This window comes from Miniopterus natalensis, chromosome 9 (assembly GCF_054644295.1).
Source record: "Miniopterus natalensis isolate mMinNat1 chromosome 9, mMinNat1.hap1, whole genome shotgun sequence".
Lineage (NCBI taxonomy): Eukaryota > Metazoa > Chordata > Mammalia > Chiroptera > Miniopteridae > Miniopterus > Miniopterus natalensis.
Genome location: NC_142089.1, coordinates 4,426,092 through 4,444,709, shown reverse-complemented (window position 1 = coordinate 4,444,709; position 18,618 = coordinate 4,426,092). Strand labels below are relative to the sequence as shown.

The window sequence follows — 18,618 nt, the reverse complement described above, 5'->3', positions numbered from 1 at the left end:
CATAGCACACATGTGAGGCTCATCCATGCTATGGCATATGCTAACGCTTTGTTCCTTTTACTGCTGAACAATATTCAATGAGCAGAAATACTGCGTTTTGTCCCTTTACCAGCTGATGGACATTTAGGCTGCTTCCACTTCTTTGGCTGCTATGAAAAATGTGCCCTGCAAGAGGCGTACACGGGACCTGAGTGTATTCACGTGGCCACACCCCAGCCTCTCTGGGCCTCCTCCAACCCCTCCAGTGTGCTCTCCTCTCTCCCCACCTCTGCGCCTCCCACCTTCTATTTCCTCTGCTTAGATACCCCACCCTCACATCCCAGCAATCCCCTCCTTGCGGAAGCCTCCCTGTTCAGGCGAGGTGGAGTCCCCTATTTCGGGGACTTCACATGCCCTCGTGTGACACCTGAGTCACGTCTGTGAGCCCCAACAGCCTGTGATTTCCCGAGGGTGGGGATCTTGTGTATTTTACTCATTGCTATATCCCAGCTCCCAGCACAATCCCCGGTAGACAGTAGGTGCTCAATAAAGAATTGTTGCATGGAAGGAAGGAGGGAGGGAGGGAGGGAGGGAGGGAGGGAGGGAGGAGACAGAGCCAGGACACAAACCTGCCCAGCAGCAGCGTCCTTCTGGCCCTGCTGAGCTGCCTCCCTGGAGGTCACCAGTCCCTACTGGGTAAGGCGCCTTGACGCTGACTCTTAAGACCACTCTTTGCAGGTAAAGCTGAGAGGGACACCAGCCATGAGCCCCCTCACCCAGGGACCCACCTTAACTGCAGCACCAACCCAGAGGACAGCGAAGCACCTGCCAGGTAACTCCACGGCCCCTTCTGGGGGGCTGGATGGGGGTGGGGGTGGAGCCCGGGCTGGGTCTCTGTGCCAAGCCTGCAAGTCATTTTGGAGAATTTGTGCCCGGCTCTGTGCTGGCACCGAGCCAGGAACCCTGAAATGCAGCCCCTGTCCTCGGAGCGCCTGGGGCCCCGGCCTCGGCTACGCGACCTCCAGGGAAAGGAAGTATTCGCGAGCACACACCTCCCTTCTAACATCCCCTAGTCAGTCTCACCTCTGGCTTCTCTGCCCACAGCACCAGCCCCGCCCGGATCTCCCTGGCAGACTTCCCTGCCCATAAGGGGCATGCAGGGGCCGCCACCCACGCCCAGGGGGACGCCTCCCTCTCAACAAGTGCTCCCACCCCGTTCTCATCCACGGGGCGACCCACCCTGGTCTCAGGTAATGATCACCCCCCAGGAGGCGGGGCCTCCCTCCCGAGTGAGCAGAAGAAGGGAGGCTTCTCCTCAGTTTCTGGCACCCACTGGGTGGGGGGACCGAGGTGGACCCTGGGTTTCCGGCTTCTTGGGCTGGGGCTGGGGCTCTGTCACTTGCTGGCGATTGTTTCTCAGTTCTTGTGAGTAGGGGTTTCATTCAGAGCTTCCTCCCCGGGGCCCCGGTTTGCTACTCAGAAAGGATCTGGTGAATGATTTTATGACCTTGGCCGGTCGCTTAATGCCTCTGCGCCCCAGTTCTGCGCCCCAGTTTCGCCCCGCGGGATGGCATGTGGCTCAGCCCGGCTCCTCGCAGACGGTCGCTCTGGGCGTTCCGGGCCTGCAGTTCCAGGACCGGGCACTAGGCGGCGGCGGCTCTCAGGCCCGCGGTTCTGGGTGCCGGATGGTCTTGAACTCGCAGCATCAGCAACTTGCTAGAAAAACAAATCATCCTGGGCCCCACCCAAGCCCTGCAGAATCCGCATCTGCATCTTAACACGGTCCCCAGGACACTCCTCTGCACATTAAAGTCTGAGAAGTGCTTATCTGGCACAGACTACTTTTTAGCGTCTAAAAAATGCACTAAAAGGAGGCAAGTTAAGCACTAAGTTAAAAAGAAATATACCCAGGTAGCGGGTTCAGTGTGTGGCTGCTGGAGTCCTCCTGGCCCAGCCTGAACTGAGATTCTGCCATTTGCCCTCAGGGTGACCTTGACCGAGTTACCTAACCCTTGAGAGCCTGTTTCCCTCTTTTGTAAAATGAAGATGGCAGTGGTGCCCACGGCACAGGGCGGAGTGCGTTTATGCGAGGGATAGACCCCGTGCCTGCTCATGGAGCTTCCGGTCCAGAGGGGACGCACCTCTCCCACGGGCCCCCCTCCGCAGTCCCCAGACTTTGTCCTTTTGGGCTCCATTCCTTCTTTGTCCTGGCCCCTGACTCCTCAATCTCCCACCCTCTGGAAATGGTTTGCTTTTTTGCTCCACTATGAAGGCTGTCCCGATGGGTTTCCTGGAGCCAAGTGAGGGAGGCGGGTGGGTAAGGGCTGGACCAGGTACAGTGTCTGGTTTTCAGTCCGGGATTGCGAGAGGACCAGGTCCTGGCAGCCCCGTGGAGACGGGCCAGGGCTGTCCAGCGCGGCGCCCTGTAGTGGACTTTGGGGCAGAGAGTGCAGGGCCGCCTCTGTGTTCCAGGGCCTGTGTTCCTCTGGGCGCTCGCAGTGCTGGTGGTGCTCATCGGCTCCAGCTCCTTCCTCCTGTGCCACTGGCGGGCGTGCTGGAAATGGATTCGCCAGAGTGAGTGAGGTGTCCGTGGGGCATCGGGGGGGGGTGCTCTGTGCTGCTGGCCTGGGGCCCTGCCCTGCCCCCCGAGGCTCGCTGAGGCTGCATCTCCAGTCCTCCTCCTGATGTCATTTCAGAGCTCCACCTTTGCTACCCGGTCCAGACCTTCCGGACCATGCCTGAGCCTGTGGGTAAGTGGTCAGGTGTCGGGAGGGGCTGCTTGAGCTGCAAGGACACACAGCAGCCCTGGGCCCTGGGCTTCGGACTCTTTCTGGATGGCTCCCACAAGCTGCGCCTCTACTGTAATGGGAACATCATGTGGGTGGAAACTGGGCCGTGCCCTGTGCAGCTTCTGAGTGGAGTTACTGGCATGAAGCTTTACAAACCCGCTAAACCTTTCACTCCTTTCTCCACAGGCCCCCAGGAGCTGGGGCCTGTTAAGCGCGTGTGGAGCCCCTATAGCTGTGCAGGGGAAACGGTGGCTGCTGTTTGCTGGCCAGCCTGTGTCTGGGGCCTTGCTCCTCACTGGGAATCCCAGGCCTTCCTTAGTTCTAGGTTGTTCTGAACCCTTCCCTGGTCCTTGCTCTCTGACCCCTCCAGGGAGCCTTCCGGAGCCCCGGGCCCTCCCCACTCACCCAGGCAGCAGATCTCCTCCAGCTCTTACCTGGTTGGGGGTCGGGCATGTTCCCAGACCCCTTTGCCCAGTGTCCCCTCTCCTGTGCAGCCCCCGTCAGGGCAGGGAAACGTCTTCTGCACACTGTGTGTGCTGGGCCCTGACCACAGAGGAGGGAGTGAATGTGAATGGCCTGAGCTCCCCTTTCTGTTTCAGGGCAGTCTCCCTCTCCTAGGGGGTCTCCTGAGCCAGGAGTCCCAGGGGAGATAGGTGATGATTTTCTCTCTGTAAGGAGGGGATAACTGGTCCAGGACCACACATCCCAAGTGCCACTGCAAGGTTCCTTCCTCGTCCTTGAGGTTGCTGTTCTGTTCATAAAGGGCTCAGTGTTGTCCCCTCTGTCTTTCGGCACTAGCCCCCCCCCCCCCAAGCTTTGTCCGCCCCATGCCCGCCCAGAGCCCAGTGGTTGGGCCCAGGCCAGGTCCTGGCCCCCTTACCCCCATCCCCCCTGGACCCTTGGAGAGCCCTGCTGGGTGTAGCCCGCCTTTTGACCTGGGCATGAAAGCACAGTCCGCTGGGGCATGTTTTGAATTTGATGAGTTTCACAAGCAGGTGCTCGTCCCCTCTCCGCAAGGGGGGTTTTCATGTTTTGGCAGTTTCAAGCCTTTTTCCATGAGCTGTCAGGCTCCATGTCTCACTGAAACCCGGGTCTGCTTTCTTGACATTTTTCTAGTATTAGAATTTCCATTGCCGTCAGTTTATTTTTTTTCTTCGAACCTTTGTGATAGCAGTTTTGTCACACACAGAAAAAAAGAAAGAAAAAAAGCACCTTCTCTTAAGAAGCCTGACCTACAAGGAACCCTGAGTCCTGACACGCAGTGGTGGCCCGGCCTGGCCGGCCAGCTTCCAGTGGGTGCCCGGGGGTCTGGGTCCCCAGGCCTGAGACGGAAGGGAGGTGAGGCCAGGATCAGCACACAGGGCACAGGGTGAGAGCAGGCTGAGCAGGGTGGGTGCCCTGTGCCCTCCGGACTGAGCTGCAGGTGCTGCAGGAGAGAAGGGACATTCACTCACTTGTCCGCTCACCCATATATTCAAACCATGTCCCTGGGCGATTCCGAGTGGCTCTGCGCCGGGTACAGAAACTGTCCTCGCTCTCCTGAGCTTTCAGACCAGTGCCAGGAGCCCGAAGGGACGAAAGGCTGGCAGGATGGGAATGTGAGCCCAGCTGCGGGGCTGGGGGCGCAGTTGGTGCCTGAAGGAGCACATTGAGACCCGGGCAGGTGCCCGTTAGATGCTCGCCAATCAGCTTTTGAGGGGTTTGACCTGTGGCATGTGTCCCGCGTGAGGGGTTGGCGAAGCACACGCGCGATCTCCTTTCACCTCCCGCCCCAGGGTCCTCTCGAGGCGCCCACGGCTGTTATTCCCGTTTCACAGATGAGGGGCCAGGGGCCCAGGAAGGTGAGGGAACGTGTTTGAGGCCACGTGGTTAAAAGCAGGGCGACTGGGATTCTGTCGTCGTTGGTGGTGAGATTTTTGTAAAAAGGGCCTCACACCCTGGCACTATTGCCGTTTGGGACGGGGCTGTCCTGGGCATTGGAAGGTTGGCCGGTTTCCCTGGGCCCACTGGATACTAGTGTCACCCCCCAGCTGTGACAACCAAAAATGTCTCCAGACACTGCCAAGTGTCCCCTGGTGGGGAAGATCATGCCTGGTTGAGAAACACTGATTAAAATTCTTTTAATCTTTCATTGTAATGGACACTGAAACCGTTACTTGATCAGTTTATCCAGGCAAGTTTACCTTGGAGGAAATTTTGTGTTGCTTGGAAATAATTTTGAACTTACAGAAAAGTCACAAACACAGTCCAGAGATTTTCCCGGGACCACCTGAGAGTGAGTTACTGACGTAACGCCCATCATCTCTGACGCTTCGAGTGTGTTTCATACAAATTAGGCATATTTTTACACAACCGTAGTAAAACCACCAAAACCAGAGGATTCGTTCTGAACCCTTTCCACCAGCGAAGCCTCGGGCCCCCTTCTGGTTTCTCCATCCGCCGGGCGGCGCCGGTTCCAGCCAGGATCCCGGTTCAGAGCCTCGTGCGGGTTTGGCCGTCACGTCTCCCGCCGCGGTTCCGGGTCCGTTCCGCCTCTTTCTCTCCCTCATGACCTGAGACTCCACCCGTGACTCTATAGATGTCCCCAACTCTGGCTTTGACTGATGCGTCCTCGCTACTGGGCTCGGTCGGGCGGTGCGTCGGGTGGGAAGAGCCCGGGCGGGACGCCGAGCTCTCCTCGGTGGCGCCTGTCCTCCGGGGCTCCTTTGGTCCCCTGGCGGGTGGTCGTGGCGAGCGCTTGATCGAGGTGGTGCCTGCCGGGCTCGGCTCTTGTCTCCATGGTGACCGCTAAGTCCTCTGAGGGGAGCTCCTTGGAGGCCGTGCAAAGGGCCTGCGCCCCGTGGACTTTCCTCTTCTTCTCTTACGCTCTGCTGTCTGACTCACGCGTTCCTGCTTTATTCTGCTGTGACTGTTGTTCCACAGTGTCCCCGGCTGGGTCAGCGGGGCCACTCCAAGCTGCTGGCCGTGTCCCTTTGGCCCCGTTCTTTGTGTTGGGAACACTTCTTCACTTGAAGGTGTTGCCGGCTTAGCTTGAACTTTCCTGCCCCCGCCTTGGAGTCCGCCCGCTCTCCAGGGAGCCCGGGATTTGAATGGGCGCGTGCCCGTTGCCAGATCCCGGCTGAATCCGGGCCAGACTCTTTCCTTGGGTCTGTTCTGATTCTCACCGCAGCTGGGACCTCAGGCCGGAGGGGTGGGACTGAACGGAAGAGGGGCGGGCCTGAGTGACGACGGTCCCGAGTCAGAGCACGTGCTCAGCTACCGGGGCCCTCGGGGCAGCCCTGGGCTACGGAGCCGCCGGCCGCCGACGTCCAGCGTGTCCCTGGACTCATGTCCGAGGGTGCCGGGTGCATTTTGGAGATTATAGTTATTCCAAAAGGGAAGAAACCAATAGATGAAGACAGTGGACTGAAACATTTTTAGGGGCAGAGCTCTTACGAAATCCGACTTCCGTGCTTGGCACAGTTTGTCCTGAGTCTTTATCAAAGTACACGCGTGGGTGGTCACACGGCTGGAGGCAGATGCCGGCACCTGCTGGATTCTGCTTTCTCACTGTGGTGCTATTTTGTGCTTTTTGCAAGGTGCGGTATTGAACGCCAATTTTCTCTTCGCCGTGGTAGAGCGCCTGCGTCCTGGGACCAGCTGCGTGCCCGGCAGTGTCCTGGGCACCTCCCCTTCTTAATGCTGAAACATTTTAAATAGACTTTATTTTTCAGAGCAGATTGACAGGAAGTCTGAGAGGATAGCAGAGCGCCCCATGGACCCCCACCCAGTTTCCTCTATGACTAACATCTTAGGGTGACGCATTTGTCACAGCGAACAAGCAGTATTGATACGGTGCTCGGAACTAAAGCCCGTCCTCTGTTCAGGTCGCCTTAGGTTTCACCTGCCGCAGGCTCCTGTTCCCGTAGCCCACCCAGGACACCGCCGACGTGGAGTCACCCGGTCTCCTTGGGCTCCTCCGGGCTGTGCTGCTTCTGACCTTCCTTGTGTTCGATGACCTTGGCAGTTTCGAGGAGGGCCATTCAGGGTGCCCTTCTATTGGGACCTGTCAGATGTTTTTGTCTGGATTCGGTTGGGGCTACAGGTTTAGGGTAGGACAGGGTCCTTTTCATGACATCGTATCCAGGGGACATGCTCTCAGCACGATTGGTCACTGGCACCTTCACTTTCGAGAGCTCGTTTAATCTTCAGTCAACCCCCCGAAGTGGGTTTTTGCAAGATGCACCACGCCTGGCTGGTGTGGCTCAGCCGGTTGGAGCGTTGCCCCGCACACCAAAAGGTTGCGGGTTCGATTCCCGGTCGGGGAGCATGCAGGAGGCAACCCACCGATGTCTCTCTCCCCCTTTCTCTCTAAAAGTCAACAACAGAAACAAAAAAAATCAAAATTAGAAAACCCTCCAGAGTGGGCCTGATCCATCCCATTTTCCAGCTAAGACGACCGAGGCTGGGAGAGGCGCAGTCCTGTGCCGGGCCTCACTGCCAGGAGGCCTCCTCTCCAGGATTGTTTGGCATCCAGCCTGCTTCCAGCGTGTGATTGTTAATATAAATACCAGGCTGAGCGCAGCCTTGCTGTTTTGTGTTGGGTTATTTCCTGAGGGTGTGTCCCCGAAGAGGGATTACTGGGTCAAAGGGTGTGAGATTTTCACTGCCACATGGCTCTCGAGAAAGATGGAACCGGTTCCTGTTTACCCATGTCCTCTCCAAGACTGAGTTTTATCGTTTTTATTTATTTTGTCTTGTTACTTTGTCACGCACGCCCCCCCCCCCCTTCCCCCCCGGCCCAATCCCAGTGACTTGGCACCAACCCACAGCTGGCTGTTTGCAAAACTCAGAATCATTCTCAAAGGTCGGAGATTCCGTCTCGCTGATGTCATTTAAGAGAATGCGCCTCAGGCCAGAGACCGTATGTCACAGCCCTGCATGGGCGATGCACAAGGGCCGCCTGGCTGAAGCGAGCCTGGCCTCCCGCGGCCACTGCGCTGGGAGCGGCGGTTCTCCGACGCAGCGAGGGCGACGCGTTTGTTAAACCCGCAGCCAGGAACTGGGGCATTTTCCACGCGCTCTGCTTTTCGCACGCGTCCCGGCCTGTTTCCCCATTTGACACTTCCTACCTGGCGATGGGCATTTAAAAGGGACACCTAAGAGTGTTTCCCAAACTGGCCTCGTGTCCGCACAGCTCAGCCTGCCCCCCCTTATTTGTGTTACGGCGGTTGGTCGGCCTCCAGTGGGTTTTCAGCGAGGGGTCCGGGCCGGGGGTTCCCTAGAGCTGCAGGAATCAGGGAGGATGCTCTGGAGGTGACTTAGCCGGCACGCTGGCGTCTCCGGCAGATGTCTCTGGCCAGGCGTGTGCGCCTCGCCGCGGCGGGTTCCGCACCCCTCAGGCAGCCTCTGGAGAGCCGGGAGAGGCTGTGCCTCCCCGAGCACCGTGTGCACCAGGGAGCTGATTTGCTCCAGGAGAGACCAGGTGCCTGGGCCGTGGCTGAATGTCCGCTGACACTTGGCTGCGACCCGGCACCCTACTCAGTATGAGAAAACAATCGGACGGAGGCGGGGGTTTGGAAGGAGAAGGTGAAGGTTGTGCCCTAAGAATCATTTCCTCAGCACCTCCCGAGCCCACCAAAGGGCTTTGAAAAGCGCGGTTTGTAGAAAACCGAACTCCGAGTGGCCTGAGCCTAAAGGGCTCCAGGGTCACCAGGCTTCAGGCGTGTCTGGCACAGGATTCAGAAAACGTCCTCAGTGCCTGTCGTCCACTCCTGTCGCCCTGCCTTGAGGTCCTCTGCGTGTTTCCCACAGTGACCTGGGGAGCTCTGGGCTCCGCAGACCCCGGGTGCTGCACGGTCTGGCAGCCGCTTAGACCAAGTTCTTTGTCAGCAGGAGTGTGCTTGGCTCCAGGTGGGCAAGGGCCTCTCCTGGACTGTGTGTGCGTGCTGGGGGGCAGGTAGGTGGACTGGGGAGGGGTCCAGTGTGCTGGGCGGCTAGTGGCTGGAGGAGAGGTGCTCCCTAAGTTCTCTGACAACACTGGAGAAATGAGCACTGGGAAGTGAGCCCCTGTGACCTTGGCCTGGGGGGATGGGCAAGGACCCTGAAATCTGCCCACTCTTCTCCACTGGAGAACAAGGGGGAGGCATCTGCCCACATCTGGGGCGGGGCAGGACCCGGTGGCTGCCAGACCCTCTGTGGTGAAGTGGTCACTTTTCTTCTCTTTGCAGATTCCAGGCCCCAGAAGAACCAGACAGTAAGTAGCCGCCCCCTTCCCCCAGCTTGGTGGCCGTAAATCTGACTCCTCAACAGATGTGCTGGTGCTGAGAGCTGCCCAGGCCCCTGCAAGCTCATGCTGGGCCTCCCCACGCAGGGAGCTCTGAGCAGAGCCAGGCCTCAGCCAGGCCCTGGCCAAGGATGCCACCCCCCCGCCCCCGGCAGCCTCGGCTCCTGGCTCATCCTGCTGGGGACTTCCAGAAAGGCCCTCCAGACCATGGTTTGGCCACTTCGGGTGCCAGGTGTGGTCTGGTCACGAGGAAGCCTGTGCTTACTTCCCCTTTTCCCCTTCGCTCCTCCATGAGTCTTGTCCTTGCATGGGGATGACAAATCAGTAGCGGGAATTTGCAAAACCGTAGCTGTCGCCTACTGAGCATTTACCATGAGCAGGCGCCTCGCTCTCGACAAGAGTAATCTCAGGTGGTCCTTACAAGACGCAAGGTCGGTAGTGCCGTCCCCTTCTATGAGAGGGAATGGAGGCCCAGACAGGAGAGGTGGCTCCACAGCTGGGAGCAGACCTACCGGCATCTGAGCCCCAGTTCGTGACTCCAAAGCCAGAGCGGCTACCCTGCGCTGCCTCCTCGTAAGGCCAGCTTCACCCGCCCTTTACGGGGCGCTGGCTGTGTGCAGGCGCCGGGCGAGGGTCTGTGCAGATGTTATGCTGACCCCAGGATCACCTGTCCCCAGGTGTCAGGATGGGGCCCAGACACCAGGTCCTCCCTGGGCTTGTCCTTGCGCCCTGCTCTGTGCCCAGCCCCCCAGGGGCAGCTCGGGCCGTGGGATCCGGGGCAGTGCCCTGCAGAGCTGAGGGAGGGAACAGGACCAAGCCCTCCATAGGGCCGGGTCTCAGACGTGTACGGTTCCCTCTTGGTTTTTTCCTCCCACTTATCAAATCTATCATTATTTTCTTTTAACTCAAACATTTATGCCTGGAAGATTTGCAGTCCAGATGTAATAGTAACTGAATACCACAGTGTTTACAGTTTCACATGGTGTGCACAGGCTCTCCCACCCTTTTCAGGTCCATTAGTGATTGAGTTTTGTAAACTGGCATTGAAACATCCCAACACTGTTTCGTTGCACCAATTTTATAAGCTTTTACAGTGCAAGAGGCGATGTTTTTCAGAGACAAACCAAAGATTAATGTCTCAAGGCTCTTGCTACCTGCCTTAGTGGCATTTGGTGGAGAATCTTTTATATATGCTTGTAATAGATGAAAAACCAGATTGCAAATTCTTTTATATACATACATATTTTTAATTGATTTTTAGAGAGAAAAGAAGGAAGAGGGAGGGAGGGAGAGAGAGAAACATTGATCTGCTTCCTCCTGCACGCCCCCTACCAGGGATTGAACTGGCAGCTTTTCAGTGCACAGGGATGGTGCCCACGTGACTGAGCCACACTGGCCAGGGCACAGATTCTTTTTTTGAATGCTTAAATCATATACCAAGTTTTTGGTCCAAATTGTGTAGAATAAGTTAAACTTAAATTGCATTCTGTTAACCAATATGAGTATATTTCTCTAAGCATAGTTATGTTGAAATAAAGTTTTAAAAAGCAAAAAAAAGAAAACCTATGTATACATGGAGAAAGGTTTCCATCATTTAATTTTTAAACGTGATAAGCAGAACCACAATAGGAGTTCAGTTTCAAATTATGGGAAATCAGATGCAGATATGCTTGGGTCAGACAAGTTGCTGTTACAATGCCAAGGAATTTCATGAAAAAGGCGTTAGGCGATTCATAAGATAATCAGGTATCTTTTGGCTGCCTGGGCTGACGCATTAATAGTAAGTTGTTTTAAAATGCTGTCTTTTGTACTTCAGGTTGTTATAAGAGAATATTCAGAATTATGTAGCTATATTTTCTGAATTACTCCAACCCGTTCCACTTTGAAGGCAGCAGGTAAATGCTGTGCCCTAGAACATTCCATGAGGCCACTTCTCCTGTGCGCCTACCTATCAAAGCCGAAAAGTAATCCAGCACCTTCTGGAAGACGTGGCTAATTTTAGAAAACATGAGTGCTTATAACTGACTAGTGTCCCAGGAGGCCAGGGCTGGGCAGTTGGAGTGGCCTGGAGCCAACGCTTATAGACCGGCCCTTACACGCGTGGGTCCTGCAGCCAGATGCCGGGGTTCAAGTGCCGGCCCGGACACTTACTAACCCTGACAAGTCACTTGACTCCTCCTCGGTGCCTCAGTTTCCTGATCTGTAAAACGGAGAGGTGCTCATTTTAGTCACCTCATGGGGTGGCTGTGAGGATTAACATGTGCCACGGGGAACATGCGTGTGATGTTGGCGCGATCCTTATTACTTAGTACATGTTAAAAGCGGCAGACTTCCCCTGGAACTTACCGGGCAGGTGTGCCAGGCGGTCGTGGCTGCAAACCCGGGGGGGCGTGTGGCGGCTCCAAAGCAGAGGGGGAGACCCGCCGGGGCAAATAGAGATGAAGAAACGGGGCTTCGAAGTTCAAAGACTGGGGGAGGTCAGGCGCCCGCCTCAGCGCCCCGCCTCTGTGCCGCAGGAGCTGGAGAGGAGCGGGTCGGTGGCCGAGCCCTGCTGCACAGGGGAGCTGGGGTTCATGCGCCCCCCGGCTGTGGAGACCTGCAACGTGGGGGCCGCCTGCCCGGAGAGCCTGCCGCTGGTGGGTGCCAGCCCAGCCGGGAGCCCCCCGTCCCCCAGGGACCTTCCCGAGCCCCGCAGGACCGCGGAGCATACCAACAACAGGATCGGTGAGTCGGCTTGCTTGGGCAGGGCCGTGGGGGGGGGTGCTGGGCCCCCGAAGGGAACCAGAGACCCTGGGGCCCGAAGGCCCACAAGGAGGAGGCGTGGATTCTCCCACAGGCCTCATTAGTACTTAGGTGCACGGCGCAGCTTGGGAGACGGCATAGGGGTGGCACTGACTTCACAGGACCAGCGGAGAGTTCCTGAAATAATCACATAGCGTCAGTCTTGTGGGGCGCGGTGGGGGAAAGGGGCTCCCCCTGTCTGGCGCCCACTATTATAGAGAAAAGTGATCACCAGCAAGGAGCGCCTGAGGGGGACAGGAGGAAAACACATGGTGATATAAGAGCTGCCACTTGTCTGACGCATTCCCGGCGCTGTGCAAGCGTCACGTCTCCTTGCCACACAACCTCCTGAGTGCGGATGGTGTGTTCCCCTTTTCGCAACTGGGGAAACTGTGGATGGGGGGGCGGGGGTGAAATGATTTTCCCCAGCGCACAGCTGTAAGCAGCAGGGCTGGGCTCGTCCGCAGGCCTCTGAACCCCCGGCTTTGTCTGCACCACCACCGGGCCTCGCGGGCGCGGAGCCAGCGCCACCCGAGCCGCAGCTGCCCTCGGGCTCGGGCACGCCGCCCGCTTTGGCCTCACCCAGGCCTCGTGCTTCCTCTGTTACTTCTCTCCCCGCTGGTACCACCAGAATGTTTCTCCCAAATTACACCCTCTATGTTGAGCTGCAGGGCTCTTATTCCAGCACTCACGGCTGGTCACGCTCTGCTTTCTCTGCACCGACTCACCTGCCTCCTGACCCTGCGTGTCCTCCCACCCAACGGGAGTTTCCTAAGTTTACCGAGCCCTCGCTCACTGCTAAGCTTCTCTGTGGGAGCTGCTTCTTCACCTGCGATAGCCAACTCTACCCGCTTGAACCTAGTTAATTCCTGATGTCCCGAAGACCCTGCTTATTTGCCGCTGCCTCCAGGAAGCCTTCCTTGCTCTTTTCTGCTCTCCTGTCTAGACTAGATGCCCCTCTGCTGTGCTCCCCCGGGCTCCAGGCCTCCCCACCCAGTGTCCTCAGCACTGAACAGTGTGACTGTGTTTGTGGCCTTCCCCTGCCCCTCACCTGGCTGTGCGCCCCCTGGGGCAGGGCCTCAGTGGGTCCATCCCTGTCTTCTCTGGGGGGTTAACCATCGCTCAGATAATACCAGAGAGGCATTTGTAATTGCGCAACACATTTCCGTGGCAGGGGTTGGTGGATAGATTCTTTAGGGCAGAGTCTTCCGTACCAAACTGAAACTTTAAGAACTGCAGCTTTTGGCAAGTTTTATTTTTAAAAAATGTGTTTTGGGAAATACTGCCCAAGGCATCTCCTTCAGATTTCCTAAGAAGCCCTAATTTGAACATTTGAGCCCATGATGAGTTGAATGCCTGGAACCTCAGGGCTGGGGCTCTGGGAGTGTTTGAGGGGGTGGTGGAGGCAGCCACTAGGCTCTCAGGGCAGCTGGGACGTGGGCAGCCTGCCTAGAGCTGAGCCAGCCTGCAGGCCTTGCTGGTGCGTGGGGTGGTGGGGAGGGAAGGTTTGGAGGTTCTCTTGGGACACCCAAGGGACAGTGAGCCCCTTGTCCTGCTGATACCACCCCAGAGGAGCACCCCTGTGTTCAGTTCCCAAAGGGGACCAAACTCTGGCCTGAGCTTCATCACTCCCTGACCCCCGGCACCAGGCAAGACAGCTCTTTCCCCCCCTTTCCCCCACCCCACTAAGACGACTTCCCTGGATCTTGGCACCCTGGATGGGGCAGGACGTCGAAGTAGCTCTGAAAGACCCTCCCCCTTTAGTCTGGAGGTGTGCAGCCCTGTGATGGGGGACAGAGCCGGAGGAATCAGGACCCAGGGAATGGGAGGGGGTGATAGTCTGGTTCCCAACTTTGGCCTCTTCAACCTGGACCCCCACTGCTCTGTCTCTCTGTCTCTCTGTCTCTCTGTCTCTCTGTCTCTCTGTCTCTCTGTCACCTCCTCTAGCCCCGCCTGGCCTTCTCCGTGCCCTTTCTCACCCCCCAGGGCAAGCGGCCTGCAGGTCTCGAAGGTGTGTGTGGCTGGGGCCTGAGGCCCTGTTCTCTCCTTTGAAGTATGTGGGGGCCCAGCCCACAGCTAGTCTCTCTCTCAGCTTCTCTTTAGTTCCTGCTGCTATTTTGAACACTTCTCTCTTTCCTGGGGGTGTGAAGAGCTGGCGTTATGTAATGTGGTTTAGGGTTCAGGGGCCCTAAGAATGTTTTGGGAGTTCCTAAATCAGAGGGGTGTCAATGGTTACCCAGAGAAGCAGGGATCCCGAGCCCCCTGCCCCACCCCAACTCTCAAGTTCCCTCCTGAGCTTCCCCACCCAGCCGCCAGATTTCTGGGGCTGAGCGCCTGGGAGCTGGGCCCCCGCCCTGAGCTCGAGGCCTCGGAAGCTGGGCCACTGGTGCTCGAAGTCAGCTGGCCTGGCTCAAGGCTAGGCTCCCCACTTCCCAGCCTCTTAGGCAGCGTCCTTAACTCCTCTGAGCCTCTGAAGGCCCCAGCAGATGGTGTTGAGGACCCAGGAATCACACCTTTAATGGGCAGGGCCGGTCTTCCATCCAAGTGACACACGCAAGCAGCGGCACTCCCTCGGCACTGGGCAGGCACAGCCACGAGGGCCCCAGGCGGGAGATGGGCAATAAGCAATAAACGCTGAAATAGGCTGCCTGGCCCAGTGCTGTCCGCATGGCAGGCCGCCGGTGTCACTCACAGAGCCGAGGCTTCTGCAGGGACTGACCAGTGAAGAGGTTCCTGGGTTGGGGACATCCTCTGCTCAAACTGGGGCACGTTGGTCACCCCGGGTTTCTGCTGTAGGCACGTGGAGAAGAATGGAAAGGGCAGGAGGCAGGAGTTTCTTTTGGGATTTCTGCTCACCACCTGGTGACCTTGGGCAGGTCATTTAACGTCTGTGGGCTTCAGGTTCTTTATCTCTAACGGGATAATAACAGACTATTTACCTGGCAGAAGGGATATGAGGACTCAGGAGCTAAAGTGTGGACAGTGTCCTAAATAGTGTCCAGCAGGGGCCAACCTCTACTCAAGTTCTCTGGTGCTATTACTTTTTTTTAAATTTTATTTTTTAATTACAGGTGACATTGGAAGGTGCTATTGTTATTGATTTTACTTGCCCCCTCCCCACTATGTGCTTCCTCTCCCAACCCCATGCTCTCCCCCCTACCCTACCCTATCCTCACAGAAGTGCCGAGAACATCACAGGTGTCTCCCATAGGTAGCAAGTGGGCCAGTTTTTAACTCCTCAGCACACAGTCCTAGCTGTAAGGTTGGCAGGGCTTACTGTGCACCAGAGAGGTTGTGCCACCTGCCTGAGGCCACACAGCAGGAGTGGGGAAGCTGGGACTTGGAGCCCTCTCTACCTCCTTGCTTCCATCTTCTGGGGCTCTGGCCTCCCCAGCTCACCCATCTTTTGGCTTTGCAGAGAAAATCTACATCATGAGGGCCGACACAGTGATCGTGGGGACCGTGAAGACCGAGGTGCCCGAGGGCCGGGGCCTGGTGGAGCCGGCGGAGCCTGAGCTGGAGGAGGGCTTGGAGGTGGACCATGCCCCCCACTACCCAGAGCAGGAGACAGAACCACCTCTGGGCAGCTGCAGGGACGTCATGTTCTCGGTGGAAGAGGAAGGGAAGGAGGACCCCTTGCCCACGACTGCCTCTGGGAAATGAGGCCTGGCCTGGGCTGGGGCTGAGGGGGCAGCTGGGTGCCCCCTGGGAGCCAGAGCGGCACAGGGGAACCAAGCCGGTGCAGAGGCCCATCTGCTGAACTGAGCTTCCAGCATCCAGTGGTCAGTGCAGGAGGGGTCCTGGGGGTCTCTACTGCACCCCCACCCAGCTGCCCCCCACCCACACCCTGGGGCAGTGGGTTGTGCAGTAGAGACAACCAGGGGCCTAGATCTAAACAGCGAAGCTTGCTGGGGCGACAGACAGACTGCGGGGACTGGGCACGCTGTTTCTGCTCCTATGAAAGTGCCACCGAGCCCTGGGCCTTGGACACGCTCTCCTAGGGCTGGAGCCCACCTGAGGCAGTGGCCTCGAGGCCCATACCCCCTACCCTCTCCCTTCACCCTGGGCCTCAGAAGAGAAACCCACAGGGCCTTGGTGCCATGCCAACAACCGCAGTTACTGTAAACGTGGCTCCCCGTGGCACAGAGCCAGCGCCGACGGCTTCTCCTCAGCTGGAAGGAAAATAGCGGGATAGGGCGCTGTGGGCTGGCGCGTCTCGGCCACTGCCCTGCTGGGCTCTGTGCCCTGTGCCTGGTGAGTGCCCAGCCTGATCGAGTGGGACTCTCCTGGCCCTGCCCCCTTTCCCTGTTCTGTATCCCGCACGGTGGGCCCATGGCCTGGGATCAACTCGCTCATCCCAGAATGTCCCTGCCAGTGTCCCCTCAGCAGGAGGCACTTCAGGACCCAGATATCTGCAGACCCCTAGCAGCTGTGGTGCCCATCCTGGCCAGAGAGCCTGCCCTGCCAGCTTTGCTCAGGGGCTTCCTCCGCACACAGAGAAGGAGCTGTGGGCCCTGCTGGGTCCTTGCTGGCTCGGTGGGCACTCCCCGCTCTGGCTGGGAAATGAAGATGCATCTTTCCCAGATCTGCCACACTCATGGACCTTGATGGCACCGGGCCCTGCCTCTTGCTGCAGTGTCTCCGCACCCATGTTGGGATACGGGCGTCAAAAGCTGCATCCTGCCTTATCCTGGGCTCTGGGAGAAAAAGCTTTGCGTCGCTCAACCTGGAGTCCAGAACTGTTACATGTCACACTAAGAATACTTTGTCTGCTGACCTGCTCTTCGTAAGGCTTTCAGACTCATGTAAACAAGCTTGTGGCCTTGGAAAAGGGACCGTGGGCCGATGACACGGGTGTGGTGGCCTGGGCACTGAGTCCTGGAATTACCCACTGGAAGCCAGGCCTGAGTTGTTGTTTACTCACCGGCCTGCTCATCTCTGGAGGAAGCTGGGGCTGGTCAGGAACCACAGGGGTAGTTTCTGAAACGGCTCAGATGTTTTGGGGAAAGTTGGAGAGGTCGGGGCACCGTGAGAGGCGGTTACACCAGAACCTGTAGAAGTTTATGGGGATGGATGATATTTGTCAAAATGCCTGTGTGGGCAGCTCTGCACCTGTGTCTCTGCTCTGCGGTGCCCGAGGACAGCACACGCCCGGCGGCAGGGGCTCAGGAGGCGGCCTGAGGATACTTAATGAAATGACGCGCTCCCTTGCCCCAGAGCCCTTCACAGAACTTTTTTTAAAAAAATGTTTTTATTGATTTTAGAGAGGGAGGAAGGGAGAGGGCGAGAGAGAAAGAAACGCGGGTGAGAGAGAAACATCAATTGGCTGCCTCCTGCGTGGATGGAGCCCGCCACCCAGGCACGTGCCCTGACTGGGGAATTCAGCCTGCGACCTCTTGGTGCATGGCTCAACGACCGCTGAGCCACACCAGCCGGGCTCTTCACAGAACTTTTGATCTTTTAAAAAGTCATAAGATGCCCTGGCCAGTTTGGCTCAGTGGTTAGAGAGTCAGCCTGAGGATGGAAGGGTCCTTGGTTCGGTTCCTGCCAAGGGCACGTACCTCGGTTGCAGGCTTGATCCCCACCCCAGGGCGCAGGAAGCAACCAGTAGATGTGTCTCTCTCACATTGATGTCTCTCTCTCTCTCTCTCTCTCTCTCTCTGTCTCACATTGATGTCTCTCTCTCTCTCTCTCTCTCTCTCCATTCCACTCTCTCTGAAAAGCAATGGAAACAATATCCTCAGGTGAGGATTTTAAAAAGTCATAAGGTTCCTAAAAACGAAATGACCGTGAGGCTAAGGAGACTCTCATTGAGATGGATAATCTTTGAGAACCTCTGAGGACAGCGGGTCCCTCTTCACCCCTCTGGGGACAGGGCTGCTACCTGCAGGAGAGGCCCCTCCACCGCTGGAGGCTCTTCCTTGCCTTCCTCCCTGGCACGCCTGCTCCAGTCCAGGCCTGCCTTCCAGGGTCCTCGGGACAAAGCTGCTCCACACCAGGCTCCCTGCGGGTGTTTGCAGAAAGGACTGTGGGGAAGGGAGTCACAAAAGCAGCCTGAACGCCCAGCCTGGGGGACACAGGGAGCGGACTAAGATGTCAGTGGGAGCCCAGGGCTTCATGCTGAGGCTGGGAGGGGGCCACGGCTCAGGGGCAGTTTGGGGGTCTGCTCCCCACCACAGGCAGCCAGCCTGGGCCCCAAGAGGCCCCGGGGGTGGGAAAGCTCCTCGCCTTGGGACTTCAGGAGCTCACCTGGTAGAAGCATCGTGAGCAGGGCAGAGGGGGGGTGCAAGCAGGCTGTGGGGCCAGGTCATGGAGGGCCCGGTGGAGATTATAAGGCACCCAGATTTTATCATAAGACAAGGAGACTTGCTTGACTCGGGGTGATGCACACACAATATAGTGCATAGATGATATGTTGTGGAATCGCGCACCTGAAACCTGTATAATTTTGTTAACCAGTGTCACCCTAATAAATTCAATAGAAAGGGGGGAAAATAAACATGAAAGAAGACAGGTAAAAAACACACATCAGACTTCATTGATTTCTGTTTTCCTCCCCCCAGAACAATAAACATCCTGCTATTCTCTCAGCATGGGCCGGAAAGGCCAAACCAGGGGCAACGAGGCTGTTTCAATCCATCCCAGACAAAGGCAGGGGTTGCTGGCAGCCGGAAAGCCGTTGGATGTTTCTCAGAAAGGGCAGTGCTAAGGCGGCTCCCGGTCGCAGCCCTGGGGCTGGCTGCCTGGCAGTCCAGGTTCCTCCTTCTTTGGGTGTCTTCCAGAAGAGTGAACACCAAATCAAAA

The 18,618-nt window shown here is 57.4% G+C and overlaps 1 protein-coding gene across 3 annotated transcripts in view; it reads left to right on the top strand.

Annotated features, from left to right (window-relative positions):
- The window catches only part of TNFRSF8 (TNF receptor superfamily member 8), a 37,273-nt gene extending 21,796 nt beyond the window's left edge, over window positions 1–15,477 (top strand). Inside the window, exons 8-14 of one of the 3 annotated variants that reach the window (XM_016205633.2) lie at window positions 718–811; window positions 1,084–1,229; window positions 2,452–2,553; window positions 2,676–2,729; window positions 8,978–9,003; window positions 11,550–11,757; window positions 15,233–15,477. In XM_016205633.2, the coding sequence (XP_016061119.2) occupies window positions 718–811; window positions 1,084–1,229; window positions 2,452–2,553; window positions 2,676–2,729; window positions 8,978–9,003; window positions 11,550–11,757; window positions 15,233–15,477 (875 nt within the window). The remainder of the gene's footprint in view (window positions 1–717; window positions 812–1,083; window positions 1,230–2,451; window positions 2,554–2,675; window positions 2,730–8,977; window positions 9,004–11,549; window positions 11,758–15,232) is intronic. The other 2 variants (XM_087820778.1, XM_087820779.1) reach the window with 2 other exon arrangements.
- Window positions 15,478–18,618: the final 3,141 nt, after the last annotated feature.